Source organism: Phlebotomus papatasi, chromosome 1 (genome assembly GCF_024763615.1).
Source record: "Phlebotomus papatasi isolate M1 chromosome 1, Ppap_2.1, whole genome shotgun sequence".
In the NCBI taxonomy this organism is placed as follows: domain Eukaryota; kingdom Metazoa; phylum Arthropoda; class Insecta; order Diptera; family Psychodidae; genus Phlebotomus; species Phlebotomus papatasi.
Window position 1 is genome coordinate 42,149,753 of NC_077222.1, and position 23,606 is coordinate 42,173,358.

Consider the following 23,606-nt stretch of genomic DNA (forward strand, 5'->3'; position numbering starts at 1 on the left):
GTCTTTATTTTCTCTAAAATCATTCTTAATGCATTTTAAAATGAATAAAAATGTAGACATAGCTTTGGTGGCATATTTCGGCCACCTTCATTCTCATAGTTCTTTCCCTTCCGGATTTGTTCCAAAGTCTTTTTGACGTCATATCGTTCGTCGAAGCAACATTTTTTGTTATTTCTTTGCATTGTATAATCTATAGAGTATGCAAAAACTAAAAATTCATGTAAATTTGAGGAACAAAAATAGTGGCCGAAATTGCAAGCTGGCCGGAATTTGGTACACTTACCCTATTATAGATGATGTTATTGTAAATCTCACATAATATAATATTTATAAGAAGTAAATCGTCAGTTAAATCAGCATTTGTCGTAACTTCGTTTTGACAACTTTTCAGGAGACGAAATTTTCAGTTCAATATTATTTTTCTTAAAAATGAGCCCCGAATGCGATACTTTTGAGTCAATATAATAAAAGTGGCACTAATAAACTGTAAGTTAACTCAAGAAAATCTTTATAAAATTATTTAAATACTGAAATATTGAGAAATATGTTAGAAGAAACACATTAATATTTTATCGTAACTTCCATCGTTTATAAAGCCGTAACTTCCAATGTATGGAGATTCTGGAAGTTACGACAATTTTCTAAAATGCAATATATCAATTTGAATTATTTTAGTGATAATAAGCGCCTTTATTTGACTAAATTAGTCAATAATACTGTTATCCCTGTCCCTAAAAGCTTTTATTTCATAAGTTTTATTGAATAAATTTTGTGCGCCACGTCACTGTTTTGAATTATTGTTTTGAATTAATGACATATGGGTAGGGATTTTTTCTCACTTTTTTCTCGCAAATATTGAATTAAAATGATTTCATGTTACACTATTCGCACTGTCTTTTGATATTTGGAAGAGTTTATAAACGTTTTATTGAAAAATATTGCAATTTTGCTGCAAATTACAAGCCACGTAAACGAGCAAAAGAAGATACGGCAAATGCTGATTACTAAAAAATTTGTATGGAAATTTGTCGTAACTTCCCCGAAAATGGAAGTTACGACAAATTATGATAAATTTTTCTTAATTAAGGGCACTTACGATAATTTTTGTTTAAAATAACTTTTATTGGGCTTATAAAAGTTTCTTTTTCTTGAGTGCGTTTAATAAACAAAATTACGCTGATTCCAAATATGTATATATCTCAAAATCGCAAAAATGAAGTTACGATAAATGCTGATTTAACTGACAAAATAATGGCAATGTCTATACAAATCGTCGAAATATAAAAAGGGACAGATAATCCTAACCGGCTTATGTAGGTGAGATTCTTATAACGTGAGCTAACTCGGAGTGCATGCAAATTCGATTTGGAGCTGAAGTTGGGAGACGCCATTCAGTTATCTTGAATCAAATTCGTGAAAATATACAAATTTTGTATTTAAACCAAAATATCAAGGATTTGGATGAACTGACAGAAAAGTGATATATGGGTGAAACATAGACCAGAAAGTTCTCTATAATTTTGCCGTAGAACTTGAACTCATCGATTACTCAGAAGCCAAGATAAGCGAGGTTTTTTGTTTCTTAACTCGTTTTTTCATCCAGAGTTCCCCAAGTAGTCATTTGTTGAACTTCAACTATATCAAAGAATTGTTGTATTTTGCGGGACTTTCCATTTAAACCCCTATTAGGTGAGATTCTTAACAATCTCACCTACTATAATCCTAACAAAATTTCATGTCGTCCGATCGACCTCAAATTTGGCCAAAATGTGTTTCAGCACTTCCTGATCACGAATATATATGTGGCTAATTTACGTTCCCGGCCGGCCGGCCGGCCGGCCGGCCGGGAACGTAAATTAGCCACATATATATTCGGAATCAGGAAGTGGCGAAACACATTTTGGCCAAATTTGAGGTCGATCGGACGACATGAAATTTTGTTAGGATTATAGTAGGTGAGATTGTTAAGAATCTCACCTAATACCCAAAATATGCACACTATATGAATTGCTGAGTAACAAATTACGACAATTGGTGATTTAAGCAACGAAATGTAGAACTTCCGTGATAAAAGGATTACATCTACTCATAGTATATCTAAATCAGGTAAATTCTTAATCATCTTATCCTGTTGAGATAATTATTTACGATTAATTTGCAATATTTTTGAATTTCTAAACAATCTTATATAAAAAGTGAAAGTTTACAATACCCAAGTCTTAAAGTTCTTTTCGACTTTAAGTAAAATCCCAAATTTAAATTCAATCCAAACCATCCAAACTATCATCATTCTCTTGGCAATTAAATCGTTAATTAAGTGTTATCTGCCACTTTCAGCAGGAATTAGATCGTCGAAATGGGTAAGGAGGATAAGAATGTCACTTTAGAAGAAAAATCTGTTACATTTCATTGACCATGAGATCATTCACCGCACAAGGGACAAAGTGTTACATTTGTCGATCATTTCTTGCGCGTTTTTGCCATATTGCATAACACTCTTAGCTACCATTGACGGAAGAAATTATTATCTGTGGTGCATTATATTGAATTGTTCCACTGATTAAGATGGCAAAAAGATTTGTGGTGGGATTAGTAGTGTGTGATTCGAGACGGAAAACCTTTTCTTTTCTTGCTTTCGGCAACCTTTTTTGCCATTTCTCAACGACCAATTGAATTAGTAGGGTTTTTTCTTTTCTTACAAGTTTATCTTGTGTTTATTTGTAATTCTTGATATTTTGTCAATTTTACATTCTCATTTTGTTGTTGAGATGAGGTACTAATGAGGTATACAAGAAGAGGAAGATCAGTCGATTAAATTGCTGGGATTGATCGAAATAAATAACAGGGATGAGTGAAGGTTTAATATAGATTGGAGGAGGATTCTGACTGAATTTAGTGATAGTGGCTTTCTTTGAAGCCATGATGCTCATCCCCGTCACTTCCGTGCTTCTTGTAGTACTCCTCACCGTCATGATGATGATACTCATGATCGTGCTTCTTGTCGTAGCCCTTGTCATCATTATCATGGTATCCCTTGTCGAAATGTCCCTTCTTGCCTTTGTGGGCCTCATGATGGGATGAATCGTAATGACCTCCCTTTCCGTACTTACTAGCTCCTTTATGGAACTGTTCGTGATCGGATCCGTACTTTTTGAAATTACCCTTGTGATCGGCATCGTCGTAGAATGTATGATCCTTCTTGAACTCGTCCTTGTGGAAGACATTGTGGTAACCTGTGGTCTTTGATCCTTTCTTGTGGTGCTTCTTCTCTCCGAATTTACCGCCTTTTGAAGAATGGGCATTTTCGTGATGATGTCCGTATTCATCACCTTCATCGTAGTGAGATTTCTTATGACCACCATCTTTGTCGTAGTGTCCTGAATGTTCTTCCTTATCGTAGTGACCTTTCGAGCCCTTTTCGAACTTGTGTTCACTATCGTGTTCTTTCTTAGCTTCATGGCCATGCTTTTTGTGATACTCATCTCCGTATTCTGATCCATCACCTTCTGAATAGTGATGGTCGTGATGATCATGACCACCATCATCGTGGTAGCGTTCACTGAAATGTCCACCACTTGTATCGAAATCACCACTGTCCACATCTCCATCAAATGAATGGTCCCCTCCGGCTGAAACGTAGGAAGACAGATGAGGTCCTGAATTAGATTCTAGGGTGTAGGCTGCTGATGGATACTGATGGTAATAGAGATTGGCAATGGAAGCAGCCGAACTGGGTACAAATTCACTTTGACCACCTGTATGGGTGACCACGTAGGAGTGTGTTCCGAACTGATCGGCATCCTGAATGAGTGGCAGATGAGATGGCGAGTCAGCTTGGAAATGTGCAGCCACAGCATCTGAATCCAGATAGACAAACTGTGCTGGACCTGATCCATGTTTACTGTAAATATATCCAGTGGCACTTGTGTCTTGATCCATGGATGAACGCTTCATGTACATCTTCTTGTTGTAGTTGGTTTCTGAACTGACTCCACAACATGTGAGGCCGACAAGGAGGAGAATTGTGCAAGATATCCGCTCCATGATGATGATCAGAGGATCGATAAGGATTCAAAATTGAAACAGTCTTTGTCACCAGTCACCACTCGGAAATCTTCAAATCAAAACTCCTTCTTCTTCTGGACACAAATCTCAAACACTGACTGACTTTCAATCCAATCGATCGGGTACTTTTATATCGCGACAATCACACCAATTTCTTTCTCAATTCACGGTGAACAATGGCATAAAAAGCCATGATTTCTAGAACTGCCATTGAAGTTTGGATTTTTCCATCTCCCTCCTCTCCAGGCATCTCGTCGTGTGCCACCGGAAAGAGAGTAGAGGGAAGAAAAACAAACGGTAGAGTGTTTTTCACCGCATTATGCCATCGATGTCTTTTTCACGAGAGGGGAACTCGTGCCATGAGCATTTTTCCACTCCATTGCATTCCATGTGACCACGAAGAACTACGCTATGGCAATTTTTTTTTGCCCCCATATCAAACTCCCCAAAAACACACTTATTCTGTGGCCTCCAAGAACTACACGACCTCCATATCTTGGGGGTCATTCTTGGTGCAATACACACCCTTGTGCGTATAGTCAATGGCCCCAATTATACCATGTAACTTTTCATCACCTTCACGGCTTATCTTCGCACTTTTGGCCAGTTTTGACCTGAATTCCCTCTAGACAAGTTTTCCATCATCCTATTGGTAAATGGCATGGCTCTCTTTGGAAAATTAATTGAATTGTTGCAACATGAAAAAGAATTTCTGCAAGATTCAACTTCATAGTTGATTTGCATTTAGTTTCATGATTTCTTGAGGAACTTCTTGGACAACGCAATCCTATATGCTTTAGTTGTGTCATGTGAGTACTAGAATCCAGTATTTATGATATTTTCTTTGGATTTGGATCTTTTTGTAACTGATCAAGAAATGGGAAATTAAATTGAATATTCTGTAAGTTCTGTACAGCTGTAAAATTCTGACATATGGTAACAAGATATTGTGCATAGTTTTATAAGATCCAAGAATACACACTTTTAGACTCTTCTTCGGTTCTTTATCATTAATGACTTTTATACGCAAAAGTGACGCACTGATAACACTGACTGAGAGAAATCCGAAAAAGTTAAAATAACATTCCGGAAATGTTTATTTTATCCTGCAGTATTGATCCAAAATTGGTGTAAATATTATGCTTTTTAGGTGCATTAGGGATTAAAGTTACCCTTTTCCATGTTCATTTTATCTTTAAAAAGGTGTAAAATTAACATTAAAAATGTTGATATATTTTTACGCCTAAAGTGTTAAATTTATGAGGGAAAAAAGTTTTTTTCTCAATGAAGAGACTAGGACATCTAAAAGAATTTTTGATGAAAACATTCTATACTAGGGTGTTTTATACTGATGCATTTTCTTTGCAGCTCATGAATGTATAAGCTCATATTACAAATTTTCAAGGTAAAGCTATGTCAACTATTTTTATATCCTTATTAGTACACTAATGTCTAATATAAGAGCTCAAACATGTGTAAGTAGGGGAAAGTACTCTCCCTTCAAAGTTCGAACGTTCATGCCTTCGAATAATGTGATTTTTTTATTTTTCCCAAGAGACTTATCAACTCTACACACTGGAGTAATTTATGTCCATATTTTACATTATTGAAGAAATTTTGTCAATCTTTCCTATACAAGCGTAAACAATTTACTTCAATATTCCAAATAGGGGAGACTGGGGCAAAACTTGTCAAAACGCATATTTAATTCTTTCACGAGCTCTGAGAAAACTTAAACTTTTTGTAATGAGCATATTTTTATAGGAAATTTACTGCTCTACAACATTGCAGAAGACTATTTTTCATCTATCTCGAAAGAAATGTGATTTTCGAATTATTTTCTAAAAGTCGATTTTGTGGAGATTCTCAAAATTGCTGGGGCAAATTTTGTCAGTCTTCAGATAATTTGTGACGTTTTACTCTCGCAAACCTTAAAAATATTAAATACATATTTTCATAGGAAATTTATTCCTCTACAACTTTCTCGAAGACAATTTTTCTCTATCTTAACGAGAAATGTGTTTAAATTGAACTAATCAGTATTGATATTTTCTGTAAGCCAAATATTCCAAAAATAGGGCTCAAAATTTCATTATTTTTTATTTTACATAATCCTTCCTCGAATCCCTTGAAACTTTGTAAGTTTAAGAAAGTTCATGAAGGCTATCTATAATAAAAATTTCAAGCCTCAGTCTCTTCTATTTTAGAAAATAGAGAATATTGAAATTTTTCTTTTGAAAAATTTTGCGCCAGTCTCCCTGATCTAATCTTTTAATAATCATTTAATATAAGCTTAGTAAATATTATTAAGAGTCAGAAAAACTGAAAATAATACCGAGGGAATATTTTTGGTACGGATTGTGGTCGGTTTCCGGTGTGATGTGTTCTGAAAGGGGTTTCTTCTTTGAATATTGAAATTTTCAGCCCAAATTCTACTTTTTCATATATTTTTTATTATTTTTCAAATTACTATTTATTATTGTTGCAATTTCATTTCTTTTACTTCATTATTTTATTTAAATAAACATGAATAACATCATCAAATTTAGTTTTCCTCGAAGAATCCTCCTTTAACTTTGATAAGCGCCTCATATATTCCAGGCATCCTGTTGATCAATTTCTACAAAATGTCTGAAGGAACTTTGCCCACACATCCTGAAGGTTTTCCACCAAGATTGGAAATGATGTCGCGCCTAATCTCGAACCTTGTGGTCGAGAAAATCCAAGAGAATTGCAATGAGGCTACAATGGAGTGACTGGCGTGGCTAATGCATTCGATTTATTGGGCGTGGGTTTTTTTTTTCAAGAGGATAACGATCCCAAGCATTTCTCAAAGCTTTGTAGAGGTTTTCTTCTTGAAAAAGAGAAACGCAGGGTCCTAAACTACATGCATTAGCCACCCCAATCGCCCAATTGTAACCACATCGAAATTTTACGAAATTTTACGATACAAAGTATATACAGTTAGCACTGTTGCTGATCCAACTGACGATATGTAGCCAAACTTAAAAAATTAAATTAAATAAATGATTTACCATTAGGGCAGATTCACATTGACAGTCAAATGCACACCGTTTTTCCTTAATTTACGCATTTTCATTGGAATTCTTACGCAAATTCTCAATTACCATATTACCGTATATACTCTGTGGCACTAAAAGTGAAAATAATATAAGAAAATTGAAGAAATGAAACGAAAATGCGAAAACGGTGAGCAAAAAAACCTGTACGAGAAATTAATTGTTTTTTTGCTCCCCGTTTAACGCATTTTCGTTTTCTTTCTGCAATTTTCTTATATTATTTTCACCTAGTGTCACAGAGTCTATGTTGTGATGAGGTCGATAAAAAAATGCATAAATTAAGGAAAAAAAACGGTTATGCTGTGCTGACGGGCGACGGTGAGCATTTGACTATCAATGTGATTCTGCCCTTAATCTTGTAATGTGAAATCGCAGGCCAGATGTTAGCTTTTCGTCATAGAAAAACAAAGGATTAACAAGTGTGATATCTGCAAAAAGGAATTATACACTATCTTCAGGATAAGCAGAAAGAAATTCATAAAAAAGTAAAAAAAAAACTCAAATACTCTGTAGTCGTTTGATTAAAAATTAAAAATTCGGGTATTACTTTAAAAACTTTATTTCCACTATAGAATACAGTTAATATCCTCCAATTGCTCCTTGTGCAGCTCCTTTGGTGAAGAGACACCTGCTGTATGGTCAGTAATTTATTCCTGCACTATCCAGGCTTTCTTCTTCATCTTGAATCCAAAAAATCACTAAATCCTATTGCATATTCTCAAGCATTCTATATAGCAAAGATGCTTTTCGAAGAATTGCAAAAAAAAAATAGAGAACATGCTTCGAAAAAGAATTTGTTTTGGTTTTTAATGTGCATCAAATTGATGGTATTCCCTGATGAGAATGACACTCAGCGCAATTGCTAAAGTTATTGCACGTGAAGTCTGACTTCTGTTTGAAAAATTGATGGAAATCCAAATGAAATTATGCAAGAACGCTGCGCGGAATTCGCTGGAATTTTCGCGCGAGTGACGCTTTTTCCATCTCTCTCAGTGTTGGAATTTTCCCAAAGAATAAAATCACAATTACGTTTTTCGTATATAAATGTTTTCTTCGTGTATTTCTCTCTTGTGTCATTCTTTTTGTTTTATTGTACAGTGTTTATGTTACTTTATCTCATCCTCATATTTACACATATTTACAATGATGTCTAATTCCTCAATCCGAACAATTTAAATAAAATTATTAAACAAATTTATAAATTAATAAAGTGCCTCTTGGACATCAATTTAGTCATAGTATTTTTCATTATTATTTCTTTTTGTACCGAATTTTGGTTTCTTTTTTTCTCAAAATTTTTGTCTTCCTATATTCTTCTCACACTTGACGAAAACATAAGTGTTGTTTAAGTAATTTTCACGCTTAATTTTTTTCATACTTGAATGTCTTTCTCGGTGTTATTCTTTTTATTTTGTCTTCTCAGCCTTTCTTTTCCCTCAATTGCCCCCGATCAAATGCAGAGAAAATTGTGTTACATGAATAGAGAAAGTGATTCTTCTTATAATTGGCAAAGTTATTGTTTATCCTTTTTTTTAAATAACTGAATTGTGTATTTTTTCTTCATTTATTTGATAAATTAACCTGTATTTTAGGGTAAAATAAGCTTTTAGACTGATACGCAATCATGCATTAAAATGATTTATTTTGATCTTATGATTCTTGATGCAAATATGAACCATATTTTTTTAAATGGCTTTTTTGCAGTGCTCTTATTGGGATTTTCCTTAAAAATCGTCTTCAATGTAACTAATAAAGGCAAGTTTTTTTTAGAGGCTTTTGGTATTTGGCACGAAATATTCTTTTCTTTTTAATTATTGTATTTTAAGCATTTAAAACATCACAGATTGAAAAATGATTTTTAATCCTCTTTTTTTCCTCTAAAACTCAAATTGTCTTGATTAATTTTTTTTTGGTTAAGATTGGAATGCATTACACCTAAGTAAATTATAATTTTGCTAATAACCAAAAACTTTAATAATAAATTAATTAAAATCAAAATGTCAATAAAGCTGTAAAAACTTTTGTTTTATGAATACTACACTGTTCAAGAAGTAGCAAGCCTTAATTCCATTTTTAAAGGAGCGCACTAAAAGATTTTAGAGCAATTCCTGATTTTATCTCTTATGTTTTCTTTCATATCTTTGTACATCAAATTGTTTACAAAACAATCAGACTTATGGCGTACGCACAATTGCTTTTGATTTGTAAACACGTTTACAAGACTGCGTCAACGTGTATCACGTGACAAAGACATATGTCAAATATGTGTGTAAAAAAAACAAAAACAATTATGCATTACTCATTACACTATGTTATCCATTCTTAAAAAAAAAAAGAAAAACAAGTTTCACGTCAATAAAAGTGGCAAACTATCCTCTGTGAAGTCTTTCAAGTTGTACCGATGCCTAAATAAAGGATTCAATTTACAGAATGAAAGAAAAAAAAAGAAGATAACGTGCATTAATTATTATTATTGGATACTCAGTCCAAAAGATTGTGTGATAAGCAAAAAAGCTTCAGCAAGAAGCACATTTATTAGCCAAACGGACATAATTACAAATGATCCTTGAAATGCTAAATCTAACCCCAAATTTGACACTTAAAACTCTCGTGTGCTTAATTTTTTTTATCATAGCTTTGTGCATCCTTCAATGTTAGAAAGATTTTGTACTTTTTGAACACAGTATAGTATTAAAAAGAAGGTATTCTTTAAAAAACAGAGCACTGCAAAATTAATAATGGCATGCACACAATAAATTTTGTTTAATAATCGTGTTTTTGACTTAGTTTTTCATTGAGTGAGACGGCAAAAGATTAATTTTATTTATCGTGATTTTGGCCCATTCGGAATTTTGGCTTGCGGGATTTTGGTGTTCGGAATTTTGACCGGGGCCCGTGGTCAACACTAAGACGGAGATGGTCGCACACACGAAACGCTCAGTTTTGATAAATGCAAATGAATTACTGTTACCATTATCAAACAAAACAATGAAAAATACCAATTTAAAATAAAAATTTAAGCATGTAAAAAATAATAAATTACTGAAATTTTTCTAAGTAAGGTAATGTAATTTTATTAGGGGAGACCGGGGATGTTTGGGACAGGGGTAGTATGGGACGAGTCGATTTTTTCATTATTTCTTTTAAATAAATGGGATTTAACCACTACGCAATCGTAGGCAATATTAAGATGTATCTTGACTAAAAGAATGGATATCCTCAGATTTATTGTTTTAATTCTATGAACACTTTGTTAAAAATTGTATTTTTTGATTTCTCAGTTTTGCTCTTTGTATTTTATATCAGCGATATACACTCAGTCCCGGCATTAAGTCCTTCGGGATTATGCACCTGACGGAATTATGCACATACAATTATGCAAGTTTGCCTCCTTTTGGGAGTGAATTTATGAACTAATTTTTGAAATACGCCTGAATGTATACTATTTTGCGACGCGGGACATTTGAAAACATTTTGCCACTTTTTCAGAATAAAACTTTAATTTCTTTTATTAAGGTAATTTTTTTTTAAAATATTCTAACCATTTATTGAAGAACTCTGGCCAAAGAATACTGTTCGTTGATGCACTTCTTTTAAACAGTTGAATCTTTGTTTGAAGTACTTTTACTTCACACGAAATTCGTTCTACGGCCGATTTATTCAAAAGAAAGCCCCTGCGGTTATGCAAATTTTCTCGATGCATAATGCCATTTCGCGCGTTTTTTTCGGTCCCGAAAATGTGCATAATCGCGGGACTGAGTGTATAATCAAAACTTTTTTATCTCATTAGGTAGCAGTGTAATCTGGGAACATATTTTTATAAAAGTTTCAAAGATTATACGCTCTTGTTTTTTACATAAAGGTTTTAAATACCAAAACTACACGTGGGGATGTTTGGGACACCTGAAAGGAGATGAATGGGACGTTGATTTTCGACAAGACTGTAGGTGGCATGCAATTTTTTATTGTAAAAATGGAGAGTAATTCCCAGTTTCTACTGGAAATCTTGATCTTGTGCAAACTTTACCAGTTGAGCACTTGTTTACAGGGACAATTAAATCATCAATGTCTTAGGAATCAATAATTTATTCTTCAAAGGATATTCGACCTTTGCTCAATCCCGTTAAAAGCTATTTTCTCGACAATTTCTCGTGCAATATTCTCTAAAATTCTCACAAGTTCTCGAGAAAAGGCAAGGCGAGACCTTATTCAGAGAAATAAGGAAAAACCATGTACTATGCAGTTGTCGTAAAATCAAACAAGAATCCGTCAGTGAGTTCAAAACTTACAGTTGCAAGAAAATCTACTCGCCTGAGAAATTTGTTGATGATGATTCCAATATTTAAAATAAAAAAGCAAAGAAAGGTAGATGGAAAATAAAAAGAAAATACTTTAAATAACTGATTGACAATAAATGACTCTACTTTACAAATTAAATTGATATTAATTTCTAAGTATGAAAAAAAAAAAGATTTAACATTTTTATTTTGATTAGAAATATTTTTAATATAGTTCTTAAAATTAATTAACGCGCTCCAAAAATGCAAATTTTGCGAGAAAAAACGCGTCCCAAACATTCCCTTGTGTGTCCCATACTGCCCCAAATCGGGGAGGTTTGGGACAAAGCGTCAAGTTAAATGTTTTATCTTCTCTAAGAAAATTCAGTTGTTTTCCAAGTTCTATCGAGTACTTTTTATAAAGTCAATACCCATAAGTATCCTATAGACCGCATAAAATTATGATACGTTATCGTGATTTTTTGGAATAGTGTCTCAAAGTCAAAACATGAAAAGTGTCCCACACCTCCCCGGTCTCCCCTACTAAATACACGTTTGACAATCAACAGAATTTTCTAGTTCTATCTCACTCACTCAAATGCGAAGATTCAAAAACATGATTTCAAAACAAAAATAATTGTGTTAACCGCATTAGAACATTTGTATTACTGTATAATTGATTACATCAAGTTTTTTGTTATTAGTATTTACCATAAATAAATTAAACTCCGAATAGCTTTTCTTTTACGAATATCAGCAGCAAGACATGATAAAATAATGGTGTCATTGCATAAAATAATTAATTTGAACACATCTTACGTTCTAAAAAGTTCTCCATGAGAGAAAGGCACAAAATTGAAAAGAGGAATGAATTTCCACATTTCTTTGATTTTTATCAAAAGTCTGGGGAATTAATAAAAGAATTTTTAAAAAAGAACAAAATAGATACTCAGATGATCAATGTGATGACTGCGCAGTATTTTGTGTTCTTCGATACATTCCAATGTCGTAAATGGAGAATATACTGGGAGGGAATTTAAAAAGAAATAACTTTTAAATATTTCAGTTTCTTTTGTTTTTTTTTTGTTTTCTTTCAATTGAGTGAAAATAAAACTACAAGAAACACAAAGTAAAGTCATTTTGTCAAATGAACCGAAATGACTCAATTCTACGGTGATGTGAAAAGAAAAAAAAGAAAGAGAATTAAGAAGACAATCAACCAAAATATTAGTTTTGTTACAAAGAAATAAAAGCCCTACAATTTTATTTAGCACTCTTTCAATAGATACTTACAAATCACGCAGCGTGGTAAATTTGATTCAAACCATACGATGGATAGGAACGTAAACTATTTTTCAGTGTTATTTCAGATCGAATTTAGAGGTGTTGGTCCAAAAAGAATCGCACACGGTTGTTTTATCGAATCAAATGTTGATTGTTATTTTTCACCCAGAAAATGCAAATGACCCAAATTGTTAGTATTTTTCATGTTGTTGCGATGAATGTGTGTTTGGGTGTTAGTATGAAAAGAAAGAAAGAGAGAGAGAAAGAAAAGCCTCATTGTTAATATATGAGGAAAGGATTATTTAATCGCATACGACAGCATTAATTATGTAAAAGCCAAAAAGCTTGCAAAAATCTTCTTTTCTGCTGCAAATTTAACAAAAAAAAATCCGCACGAAAATGTCAAGCGTTAAACTGTAGCAAAAAAAAAGAAAGCAGCACCAAATAAAAGTAAAATGCACAAAAGAGTGAATGGACAGTTGTAAAAAATTATCGCAATTTTTTTTTATTCAATTAGACAATGGTCTAGTTAAAGAATTTTACTGAAACGCTTCTGTGCCGAATTTCTCATTTTCTTATTCATTTAAATTTTCTAACTCGTTGTATTTGTTTCTTTTTATAATATTTTACAATTGAACTCTTATTCTTCTACAAGATATTCATTTTTAGAGAAAAAGATTAGAAATCTTCGATTAAACTTTTAATCAAGCAAGGATCATTTGCTCAATATCTTCCATCAGATATGATTGCTGTTGTACTGAAATAACATAAAAATCTTCAGTTCATCTAACACTTTATAAAAAAGAAAAGTTATTAAATTCTGTGGTTAGCATTAGCCACATTTGTTAGAAATCTGATTAATTCTATCAATTCTCATGAAGAGTTTATTTTAAAAGAATAATCTGTGGAGTTTTAATTAGAATTGGTAATTCTACTAAAGAACATTGTATAGATAATCATTTTAAGAGTAATGTGAAGTTTAATCTTTAGTTAACTCTATAGATGTCACTTATATCGTTAAATATAGGTCTTTTCTCAGACTCACACCATCAGAAATATGGATTACGGATGCACGACAAAGAAGTGTCCCTGATTTAATTCTAGCTTTTATGCCGTTTTAATTTTCTTATTTTTTTTCTATCTCATTTTATTTTATCTTTTAATACTCGAGCTCTACAGAGAGGGCAATATATTTATAATCAACCGCCTATCCTTATTTATTAATCATTATTTATTTTCCCCCTTGCTTCCCCATCTACTCCAAAACAATGTTTTTTGGGATTGCTCGTATACTCTCACGATTTTTTTTTCATTTTTTGATATGTTTTAAAGGCTGTAACGGGCGGACATTACAAGAAAACACGATAGAATCATTCCTAATAACGGCTTTTTAACGATAAAGGTAAAAAAGGCTCTATAGGGTAAGATAGGATAATTTGGAATCATGTGTATTTCGAAATTTTGAGATTTTCGTACTATTTCAGATGATCAAAAAGAAAAAGAAAACCACGAAGAAGTACCAAACTTTACGTTCGAGAGTACTTCTTCGTTTTTTATTTCCTTTTGCCATCTAAAACTGGTAGGAAATCTCAAAGGTCCAAATTAGACATGATTCCAAATTGTCACATCTTACCCTAAAGCGTTTTTCTCAAGCAAATGGTATTATGTTTGCGCTCGTTGAATAGGTATTGGAATTCTTGACAACGCTGAACCGATTCCAATCGCTTATGAACCGGTAATAAATCGGTTCATATCCGATAACTAATTTTTATCCAAAATTTTATTATCTCCTAAGGTGTATTTTAGACAATGTATTGAGTTATTTCTCGATCGGTTCAAATCGGTTCTGATCTGATAATGAACCGGTTATGAAGAGCGATAAATAATATTTATTCCGGCATCAATTTTATTACTTTTAAAATTAAAACTATTTTGTGAGATCTTTTGAGTCATTTATGAATCCGTTCAAATCGGTTAAGAACTAGGTAAACAGTAAATGATCCGAAAGTACTTTTGAGGTAACATATAGAGCCTATAACAGACACAGGCTGATCCTCTAGAATATTTAGCCTGCAGAATTTGGGAGTAAAAATTTATCCCAAACTGCCATACACTAATGACTCAGGATCATAAATTAGAGGTCCTTTGCATAAATTTCCTTTATCTAATCCTTTACTGCAAAATTGTATGTGCTAAATATTCTCGAGGATCAACCTGAGTCTATTTGGGCCCTAAGTCACGAGTTCCAGTACTTCGCACAGCCTGGGACGCTTGGCTACCTCTTTTTGATTTATCTTAAAATTGTCCTCTCCACTATCGTTTATTTTCGGATATGTTCGACGTTTATTTTCGAGTTAGTTCAGCTGAATATTTTGTCCAGACATTTTTATGCACTGGATTTTTATTACAAAGGTCTTGAAGTTTCAAACCTAAGTGAATCTGTCATAATCAGTAATGAAAATACTGTTTTCCGCTTTTATTCAGTCTTGTGACCCGTGTGACCCATATAAAATTCAAATGCTAAGAGATATCGATTTTTCTTTCGGTTTTGGATGACCTCGTCAAAAAGGAGGTTTATCTAATTTTTCGCAAAAACGATTCAAGCTTTTTCAAAGACTTCCGGTTATGTTTTAAGTTAGTCCAGCCGAATATTTTATACACAAACACCTATGACCGGAAAAATCGCCATTTTGAATTATGCGAGATCACCTTAGATAGTGCTTATTTTTTAACGAATTTGCTGAAATTTGGATTTATTTGAAAGGTTTTCAAAGTCCAAACCTGATTCAGTCCCAATCGGTAATAAATCGGTAAAGTATCGGCACTTTTTTTTATAAAATTTAAATTAAAAAAAGGTTAATGTTTTTTTTTAAACACCCTCCTTTTGATCAATTTTCATTTCGGGATGGTTTTATGACGATTTATAGACCAACTTAAATCGATATTAAACTCTTAATTCACTTAAAAAATTTGCAAAAAAAGAATATTTATGAGGAGAATCTTCTTGAAAGTTCAAGCTGCTCGAAAGAGCTCGAACCCTTTGTCACCCTTTCTTTCTTAGGATTATCAAAAGTTCATGTGGCAAAAATTTGGGTTTGTGACGCAGAGGCCCTCGGTTCGATCCTTGGTCAAACCGCGTCCAGGAAAAAAGTTTTTTTGAGATAATTTTAACTAAGAAGAATTATAGAGAGTATGGAGTAGTAAAAAGCAATAATAGAAGGAAATTTTCATATCAAAAAGTAAAAATAAAATGAATATAACAGAAGAAGGTGCTATGTGGTAAATGGGTTTGTGGAATCTTTGTTTTTTCCATTTTGTTTCTTACACTTTCGTTTTTCCCAGTTTATCATTGGAATCTTTGTCTTCGGTAATCTTTGTTTTTTTGGAAACTTTGTCTTTGGAAATCTTGTCTTTAATATATTTTAAACAAGTATATTTTTTTAAATAATGCAATTACAACAGTGTTTTGGGAAGTTTTTTGGTTTCGTCTTTTAAAGCCTCTACACATTGGGAGCAATTTTCATAAAAAATCGCATTTTTGACAGAATTTTGACGTTTCTACCTACAACAGTGCGGACGATTTCCTTCAAAAGAGCAATTTTTGACGAAAAATTCTTACAATGTATAGACACCCTCAGGGAAAAGAGAAATTTTCTGTGTTTTAAGAAGTTTTTAGTTTCGTCCTTTGGGACAAAAGGAAATTTCCGATACTTGTACAAAATGTATGAAAGACAAGATTTCCAAAGTTTCCTAAAACAAAGATTACCGAAGACAAAGATTCCAAAGACAAACTAGGAAAAACAAAAGTGTAAAAAAACAAAATGGAAAAAACAAAGATTCCCGATCCCGGTAAATGTGCCCGAGAATAATAAATAAAACAATAATAAATTTCTTTCTTTTTGCATTTATCAACAAAAAACATCTTCAACAAAGAATTTAAAAAATAAATAAGGAAAATACAATATATAGCGGAGTTAAGCTTGCGGAAGATACATCATTCGCAGATTCGCATGTCCGATATCGGTTTAAATCGGTTCAGAGTTTTTGGGCATAACCTCAGAAATTAGTCCTAATCTTTACTCAAATTGACTAATAAAATTGTTTTTCTTATAGTAGTTTGACCCAAAGTCTGGACCTTAAACAATTTCGCCTCTAGATGATGCCATTTGCTTTAGAACTTTAGCTTACTGAAGACAGAACAATTAGTAAAATTGTAAAGCGTTTGCTTGACTGTGCTAGGACCAAGAGTTTAAATTCATCTTTAGGATAACACATTTTCTTTAACCCAAAGCTAATAAAATTGAATCCTGTTATTTTTTAATAATAAATTCTTATTGTATTTCCTATTTTTTCATTTTTAACGATATTTTGAATAAATCTCGATTTTTTAATTCCACAGAATATTCCTTCACGAGAATTGATAAATCTATATTTACTTTGTTTAATAAAACTGAAAGCTTTTCCAACCCAAAACCCATTCCGTAATTTAAAGCGATTTTTTCAGTATTTTTAGTCAACCAACAGCATTAAAAAGTTTCCCAATTCGCAATAGATGTAAACCATCTTTTTTTTCCTTTTAGTAACCATTGAGCCTAAGACTTTCAATTTCAGAAATTATTGAAATTCCATGCAATTGCTGTAAATTTTTATTAACTGAAATATATTTTTTCCTAAAAAATAAACCTTTAACAATATGGCGCAAAACTAAATATAAATGATAACGAATACTGTACAAATTATTCATTATAATAAGCACTGAAATCTCTTTGCAAAATGTTGTATTAGATTTTATACTTTGTTAGATGCAACATAACGTGCATAGAGTGAGATGCTGAAGCTCAGGCATTAGCTTCATCTTCCAAAGAGTGCAGGAAGCGTGCAGAAAAAGCAAAAGATTTTTGTTTTCTTGAAAAGCGAGCATATTTTGACGAAAATGCAGCTGCTCTTCGAAGATGAAGATACAAGAAAACAAGAGCAGAGCGCTTATGATAAATTATACGACGCTTACCTGGCATAAGTATTTCGATGGGGTCCAAAGCCCAAATTATTGCTTGTGTGTGTCACATACTTTTGAACAAACTGAAAACAACAAAGAGTCACAGTTCAGTTTTGAATCTCCAAAAATAAGAAAATCCATGAAAATAATTTTTGCATGAGTCTCACCGGCATTTCTGCAAGTCGTTCACTTCCCATATTAACAGCCATGTGAATAACAAGGTAGATATTGAAGCAAATATATGCAATTCCAAATAAAACTGAAGGGAAGTGAAGGGAGAGAGAAAAGGTGATTTTACTTGGCTGTGATGAAAATCGCATCGATTTGAATATGATCTACATACCAATAAGTACCATCCAGCCAGAATGTAGATCGGAATGGTTGACTTGATCAATAACGAAGAATATGTTGATGGCAATGACTAGAATACTCAGAAGTATGGATACAATTTTGTTTCCACTGAAATACAAAAAAAACTATTTTCATATACAGCTCAAAAAAAAATAAATATAGCAATTTTGAAGTTTTTTAAAAAAAGGTAATTCAATTTATAGCAGGATAGCAAAGTATCCCAGCTTTGCCAAATGCTTAGACTCGTAACTTAGATGCTGTACCCCAAAAGTTGATTAATATTATTGCTATAAATCTAGTTTAATAAAGTTAATAACCCGTACAACTTTACAGAAAATAGAATGATTATCACATATTCGAAATTAAAGAATTAAAAAAATTCTTAAAATTTTATCACTGAGAGAAATCCGAAAAAGTTAAAATAAGTTCCGGAAATGTTAATTTTACCCTGCAGTATTGATCCGAAATCGCTGTAAATATTACCCTTTTTATGTGTATTGGGGGTTAAAGTCACGCTTTTTCATGTTAATTTTACCCTTAAAAAGGTGTAAAATTAACATTAAAAAATGTTGATATATTTTTACACCTAAAAAGTGTTAAAGTTCTGAGGAAAAAATGTTAATCGTACCCTCTTTTTTCAGTGATTAAAGTATTCGGGTAACACAGGGGAAGATGTTCTCGCGATTGTTTCATTTTGATACATTTAGCTAGAAGTTAGTTGTTCTTACAACAATAACTTAAAATTATGGCGATGCAATATATTAAGGATAAGGTCTTATTAAGTGCTTAAGACTAAGAAGCACTTACAGAGGGGTCCCGGAATTATGCATATGATGGGATTATGCAAATATCTTATGCAGGGCACTCAATGGGTCAAGTGGTAGAGCACTCGCTCTATGATGCAAGTGTCCTGGGTTAGATTCCCCTTTAGGTCACCAGAAATTTTTCTGGCATTAAATGTGTTCGAATTGCATCCAGTGAGCTTCACTGCACTTGATTTCACGTGGCATGGGACTGACAATCTCATCCAGTATAAGAAAAAGCCAGTGATAAGCCTAGATCAGCTTTGCGATTCCTTCATTGGAAATTTGGATTGTGGCAAACTCGAACGATATTTATACATAAATAATGCAAATTTCGTTTAATGATTTTTAAAGGAATGAAAAAAATTGGATGAGAAATGCGTAAAAGTATCTGAAAATATTTAAAGTCGATTTTCTCGGACACTATGAGAGATAGAGGCCTCCTCAAACTTGACATTACATTAGATAGAGTCTCCTTTAGGCTTGAGAAGTGCAAAATTTCACTTGAAAACGAGGAAAATTGGAAGAAAATTGCATAAAAATTTCTAAAAAAAACTTTAAAGTTATCAGAGATAGAGGCCTCAAATTTGACTTGCGAAAATCCGCGAAATTTTTCGCGACCCGAAAAAGCCGCGAAATTTTTCGCGACCTGAAAAAATCCGCGAAAAATTTCGCGAGCCGCAAAAATCCGCGAAATCCGCGGATTTCAAGAAATATAAATAGTATTTTTATATGTACTATAGTTTTTTAATGAGAGTCATTTGTCTTTTTAGAACTTAAATCTGGGACATGCTTTAATAAATTGATTTTATCGATTGAATCTTCTCCGAAAATGGCAAAAACATAATTCCACGATGCTTATTCGAAATATTATACAGACGCAGACCGAGCGAATAACTTCTCAAAAATTTTCTAGGTATTAAATATAACGACTTGTGTTAGTTTAATAAAATCTTACATTTTCACCATCAACAAAATTTTCATTAACATCCCCAATTAACATTCAGCAGCGAGAAGAAACCCCTAAATTCATTTTAGAATGCTTTTTTATGATAGGTAGAATACGCATCAGCGATCATTTCGCAAATATATTTCAATGACTTTAGATCATACTTTCATTTAAAATTAGCCTCTACTAGAAATAGTATTAGATGGATGGATGGAAATAAATAGAAACAAAAATTGAATTACTTAAAGGAAAATTGGGAGCTTTTTAACGAGGGTTGATTGGGAATGTTAATGAATATGATGTTGATGATTTCCCGATAGATTTAAAGAAGAACCTCAATATTTATATATGTTTCACATTAGTTTTAAAAGATATTTTCTCAGAAATGTTTAGGAAATTTGCTCTAAAATAGGTATTTCATATTTTTGGAAAATGACAAAAACCAACAAATGAAGCATTTAGAGTGATCGGAGCGAGATGTCATAGATAAGCAAAATTGTAGTTCTAAGTGGTGCCTATCGTCTGGTGTCAATGAATTTTTAATATTTTGTTTAGTTTATTTTATACAAATTTTTAAAATCTCACTTTAAGAGCATTTTTTTTTGGTAATTCTTAGAGAAACTCCAATTTTACACCCTGAAGGAGTGATTTTACAAAGTCTTTTGTTATTATCAAAATTGAAGCACAGCTAATGAGCTTTCTAACGGACCCACATTTTTTAAGTTCTGTTCACTAGAACCTGAGATATAACGGATAATGTAAGGCAAAGCAGAAAAAATATAAAAGTATTAATACAAAAAAAATGTTACGTGTTAGATCAAAACTAAGACCAGATTCTTATTCTGGGGACTTGACTCTATCAAACGTACCATGTGAGATCTCCGTTAGCAAAAAAAGTTGTGAATTTGTTGCATAGTGTAATTACACAAGTCTCATATAGGGTAACTGTAGCAAATTTCGGCCAGCTTCCAATGTCGGCCACTTCTTTTTCTAGTCAAATTTCCCTAAATTTTTAGTTTTCGCATACTTTACAGATTTTACAGCGCAAATAAAAAGCGAAAAATGTCGCTTCGGCGAACGAAATGATGTGAAAAAGACTTTGTAAGCATTCCAGAAGGGCAAAACTATTAGAATCAAGGTGGCCGAAGCTTTATCGTAAACTATCTCTATATTTGTATTCATTTTAAAATGTATTTAGAATAATTTAGAGAAAGCAAAGACGATAAACTATCTCCAAGGTTCCAAGCAAAACTCCTTAAAAAGAAGTAACAAAAAAATCATTTGTCTTAAAAATATTACTCCTTCCGTCCCGAAAAAAGTCGTAGGGTAAGTGTGCCAAATTTCGGCATAGTTGCATGCAAGCGCCAAAGTCTCAAGTTTGAAATATAATATTTTTAATAAAATTCAATTTTTTATTCATTCTTTTAAAGATCTAAAGGAGTGTTGCTTGGAACCTTGTAGACAGTTTATCGACTTTATTTACTCTAAAATGATTCTTAATACATTTTAAAATAAATAAAAATGTAGATATAGCTTTGGTGCCCTATTTCGGCCACCTTCATTCTCACAGTTACTTGCCCTTCGGGAATTCTTTCAATGTCTCTTTCACGTTATCTCGTTTGTCGCAGCTATATTTTTTGTTAATCTTTTGCATTGTATAATCTCTAGAGTATGTAAAAACTAAAAATTCATGGAAATTCGAGGAACACAAAAGAGGCCGGAATTGCAAGCTAGCCGGAATTTGGCACACTTATCCTACGTTTGCTAGTACATTTTATATGAAAGAGTGTACGACTTTTTTTTTGGGACAGAGGGAGTACAGTTTAAACTAAAGTCTTTGGCCTTTGAATGCAACTAGGCCGAAATTTCATACATTTTACCTAAAATATTTGGAAATTTTGAAAGGTCAAAATTCAAAATAAAAAAATCTCACCTAAAATATGCTGAAATTAATTATTGAAATATAATCTTTTGATTTTTTTTTAACTTAAAATTTGTTTAATAGAAATTTGAACATGGAATAAACAGGTCCCAACCCCGTGTTTTTCTTCTCTTAATTTCAAACTTAATTTGTGAAAGGAATTAAAATTATGTAAAACATTTCTCATCATCCCAAGTTTGAAGTTTTACCAAAAGAGGCGCTTCTTGTCTTTTAAAAAAAGTGTAATTTGAATAAGTTTTACATTCGATAAACTCCCGCTAAAACTTACACGATAGCTCTATTATAGCTTTCTAGAAAATTAGGAAGCTTTCTACTTGGCTCTTATAAGGGTTAAAAATATTTTTTTAAACAAAAAAAAATCAAAAAAATATGAGATTTGTATTAAAATTACTCACATTCCGTTGACAAACTCTCCCATGATGTTGGGATTTGACGTGAAGGCAATGGTGGGAATAGTAGCAAAAGGCAACTGAAGGGCCATCACGGCATTCAAAATGTCATTCATTCCCGTCAAATCCTCAATTCGACTGAAGAAAGCCACACAGAATGTTGGAACAATGGCAATCATTCGCGTCACCAAAACACGCTTCCACCTTGCCCATTGCAAATTCAGGAAACCCTCCATGACAAACTGCCCAGCATACGTTCCTGTCATCGTCGAACTCTGCCCAGCAGCTAAAATGCCCACAGCCCAAATGTACATGGCTGCAATGCCAAAGGTACAGCCCAAGAATAGGCCGCCCTTATACAAATCAGCATCCACATGATCATTGTCCGCTGGGAAAACTGACGAAATATCTTCGTACATTGTTGAATTCTGACACGTATCCAACTATAAATATTTACAGAAATAAAAATAGCTTGAGTTTGCTGCAAATTTAATGTAAAACCTTGTAAGTTTATTATGATTTTTCAAACTTACAACTTCATTATTTGTTTTCCCATAAAGACCATGTGCAAAAACAGCCACAACAAATACGTTGATAATAAATGAAACAAATAATGCGATGCAGGCCTCAACGAAAAAGTAAAAATTCGCCTCACGAACATTTGACGATTTGCGTCTATCGACATCCCTGGACTGTTAAGACAGAAGAATCATTCAAGAAGAAAATATCTCAAAAGGAAATTGATGGAAAATTTGTCAAAAAACAAAAACGGAAATTTACCTTGACTAGAGCAGAATGCAGATAGAGATTGTGTGGCATAATTACAGCCCCGACAATTCCAACGGCCTGAAGAAGTGTTCGTGAGTCACAGCCTTCACACCACGGTATAAACATACCCTTCATTACATCCCCCTGTGGGGGTGCTGAAACCACATACTGTTGAAGACAGCAACAACAAAAAAATCAATTAATTTTCCCTGCATAACAATTATTCAGGAAAATTGATTTTCATTAATTTAACAATCTTGTGAATATACAACTTGTGATGCTTTGTGACCTTCTCCCCGGCCTAACGTTCATTATACTTCCAACTTCAAACACATTCAAACTTTTCGATCAGTTAAGTTGATTACGAATGAATTAAACAAAATTGAAGATTGATAATCCCAACGAATGGATCAATGACCATAATCTTATAATTTCTAATACGTTTTCTAATTTACTAATTAGTCTTTATTCGCAATTAGAAAAAAACAACAACGCGATAAGATTCCATTTAGATGACTCAAGTCATCTTTTCTTTAATAATTCACAATATTTCTCGCAGATATCTACGGTCGTTATAACTTTTACACACCTAACCAAACCATAAAAAATTAATTGAAATTGCTTAGTTCTGGAAGTTTTTGCTTATAACGTACAACAAACTCAACAGAATATGGAAAATAAAATGTTTACTTCTCAGAATAA

At 32.8% G+C, this 23,606-nt stretch overlaps 2 protein-coding genes across 8 annotated transcripts in view; both read right to left on the reverse strand.

Moving 5' to 3' along the window:
* Positions 1–2,683: 2,683 nt before the first annotated feature.
* Positions 2,684–4,464, reverse strand: LOC129799778 (histidine-rich glycoprotein-like). The gene has a single exon (XM_055843986.1). The coding sequence runs from the start codon at positions 4,042–4,044 to the stop codon at positions 2,893–2,895; it is 1,152 nt and encodes a 383-aa protein (XP_055699961.1). The 5' UTR covers positions 4,045–4,464; the 3' UTR covers positions 2,684–2,892.
* Positions 4,465–7,680: 3,216 nt separating this feature from the next.
* The window catches only part of LOC129799779 (protein Malvolio), a 34,425-nt gene continuing 18,499 nt past the window's right edge, over positions 7,681–23,606 (reverse strand). The window contains exons 8-14 of one of the 7 annotated variants that reach the window (XM_055843991.1): positions 22,917–23,072; positions 22,670–22,828; positions 22,143–22,579; positions 18,046–18,161; positions 17,870–17,961; positions 17,715–17,785; positions 7,681–7,776 (exon numbers count right to left, since the gene is read on the reverse strand). In XM_055843991.1, coding sequence (XP_055699966.1) covers positions 7,725–7,776; positions 17,715–17,785; positions 17,870–17,961; positions 18,046–18,161; positions 22,143–22,579; positions 22,670–22,828; positions 22,917–23,072 — 1,083 coding nt within the window. In that variant the 3' untranslated portion in view covers positions 7,681–7,724. Of the gene's footprint in view, positions 7,889–8,175; positions 9,551–12,068; positions 12,447–12,488; positions 12,771–13,180; positions 13,464–17,329; positions 17,562–17,714; positions 17,786–17,869; positions 17,962–18,045; positions 18,162–22,142; positions 22,580–22,669; positions 22,829–22,916; positions 23,073–23,606 lie in introns of those variants that run through there. The other 6 variants (XM_055843993.1, XM_055843989.1, XM_055843987.1 and 3 more) reach the window with 6 other exon arrangements.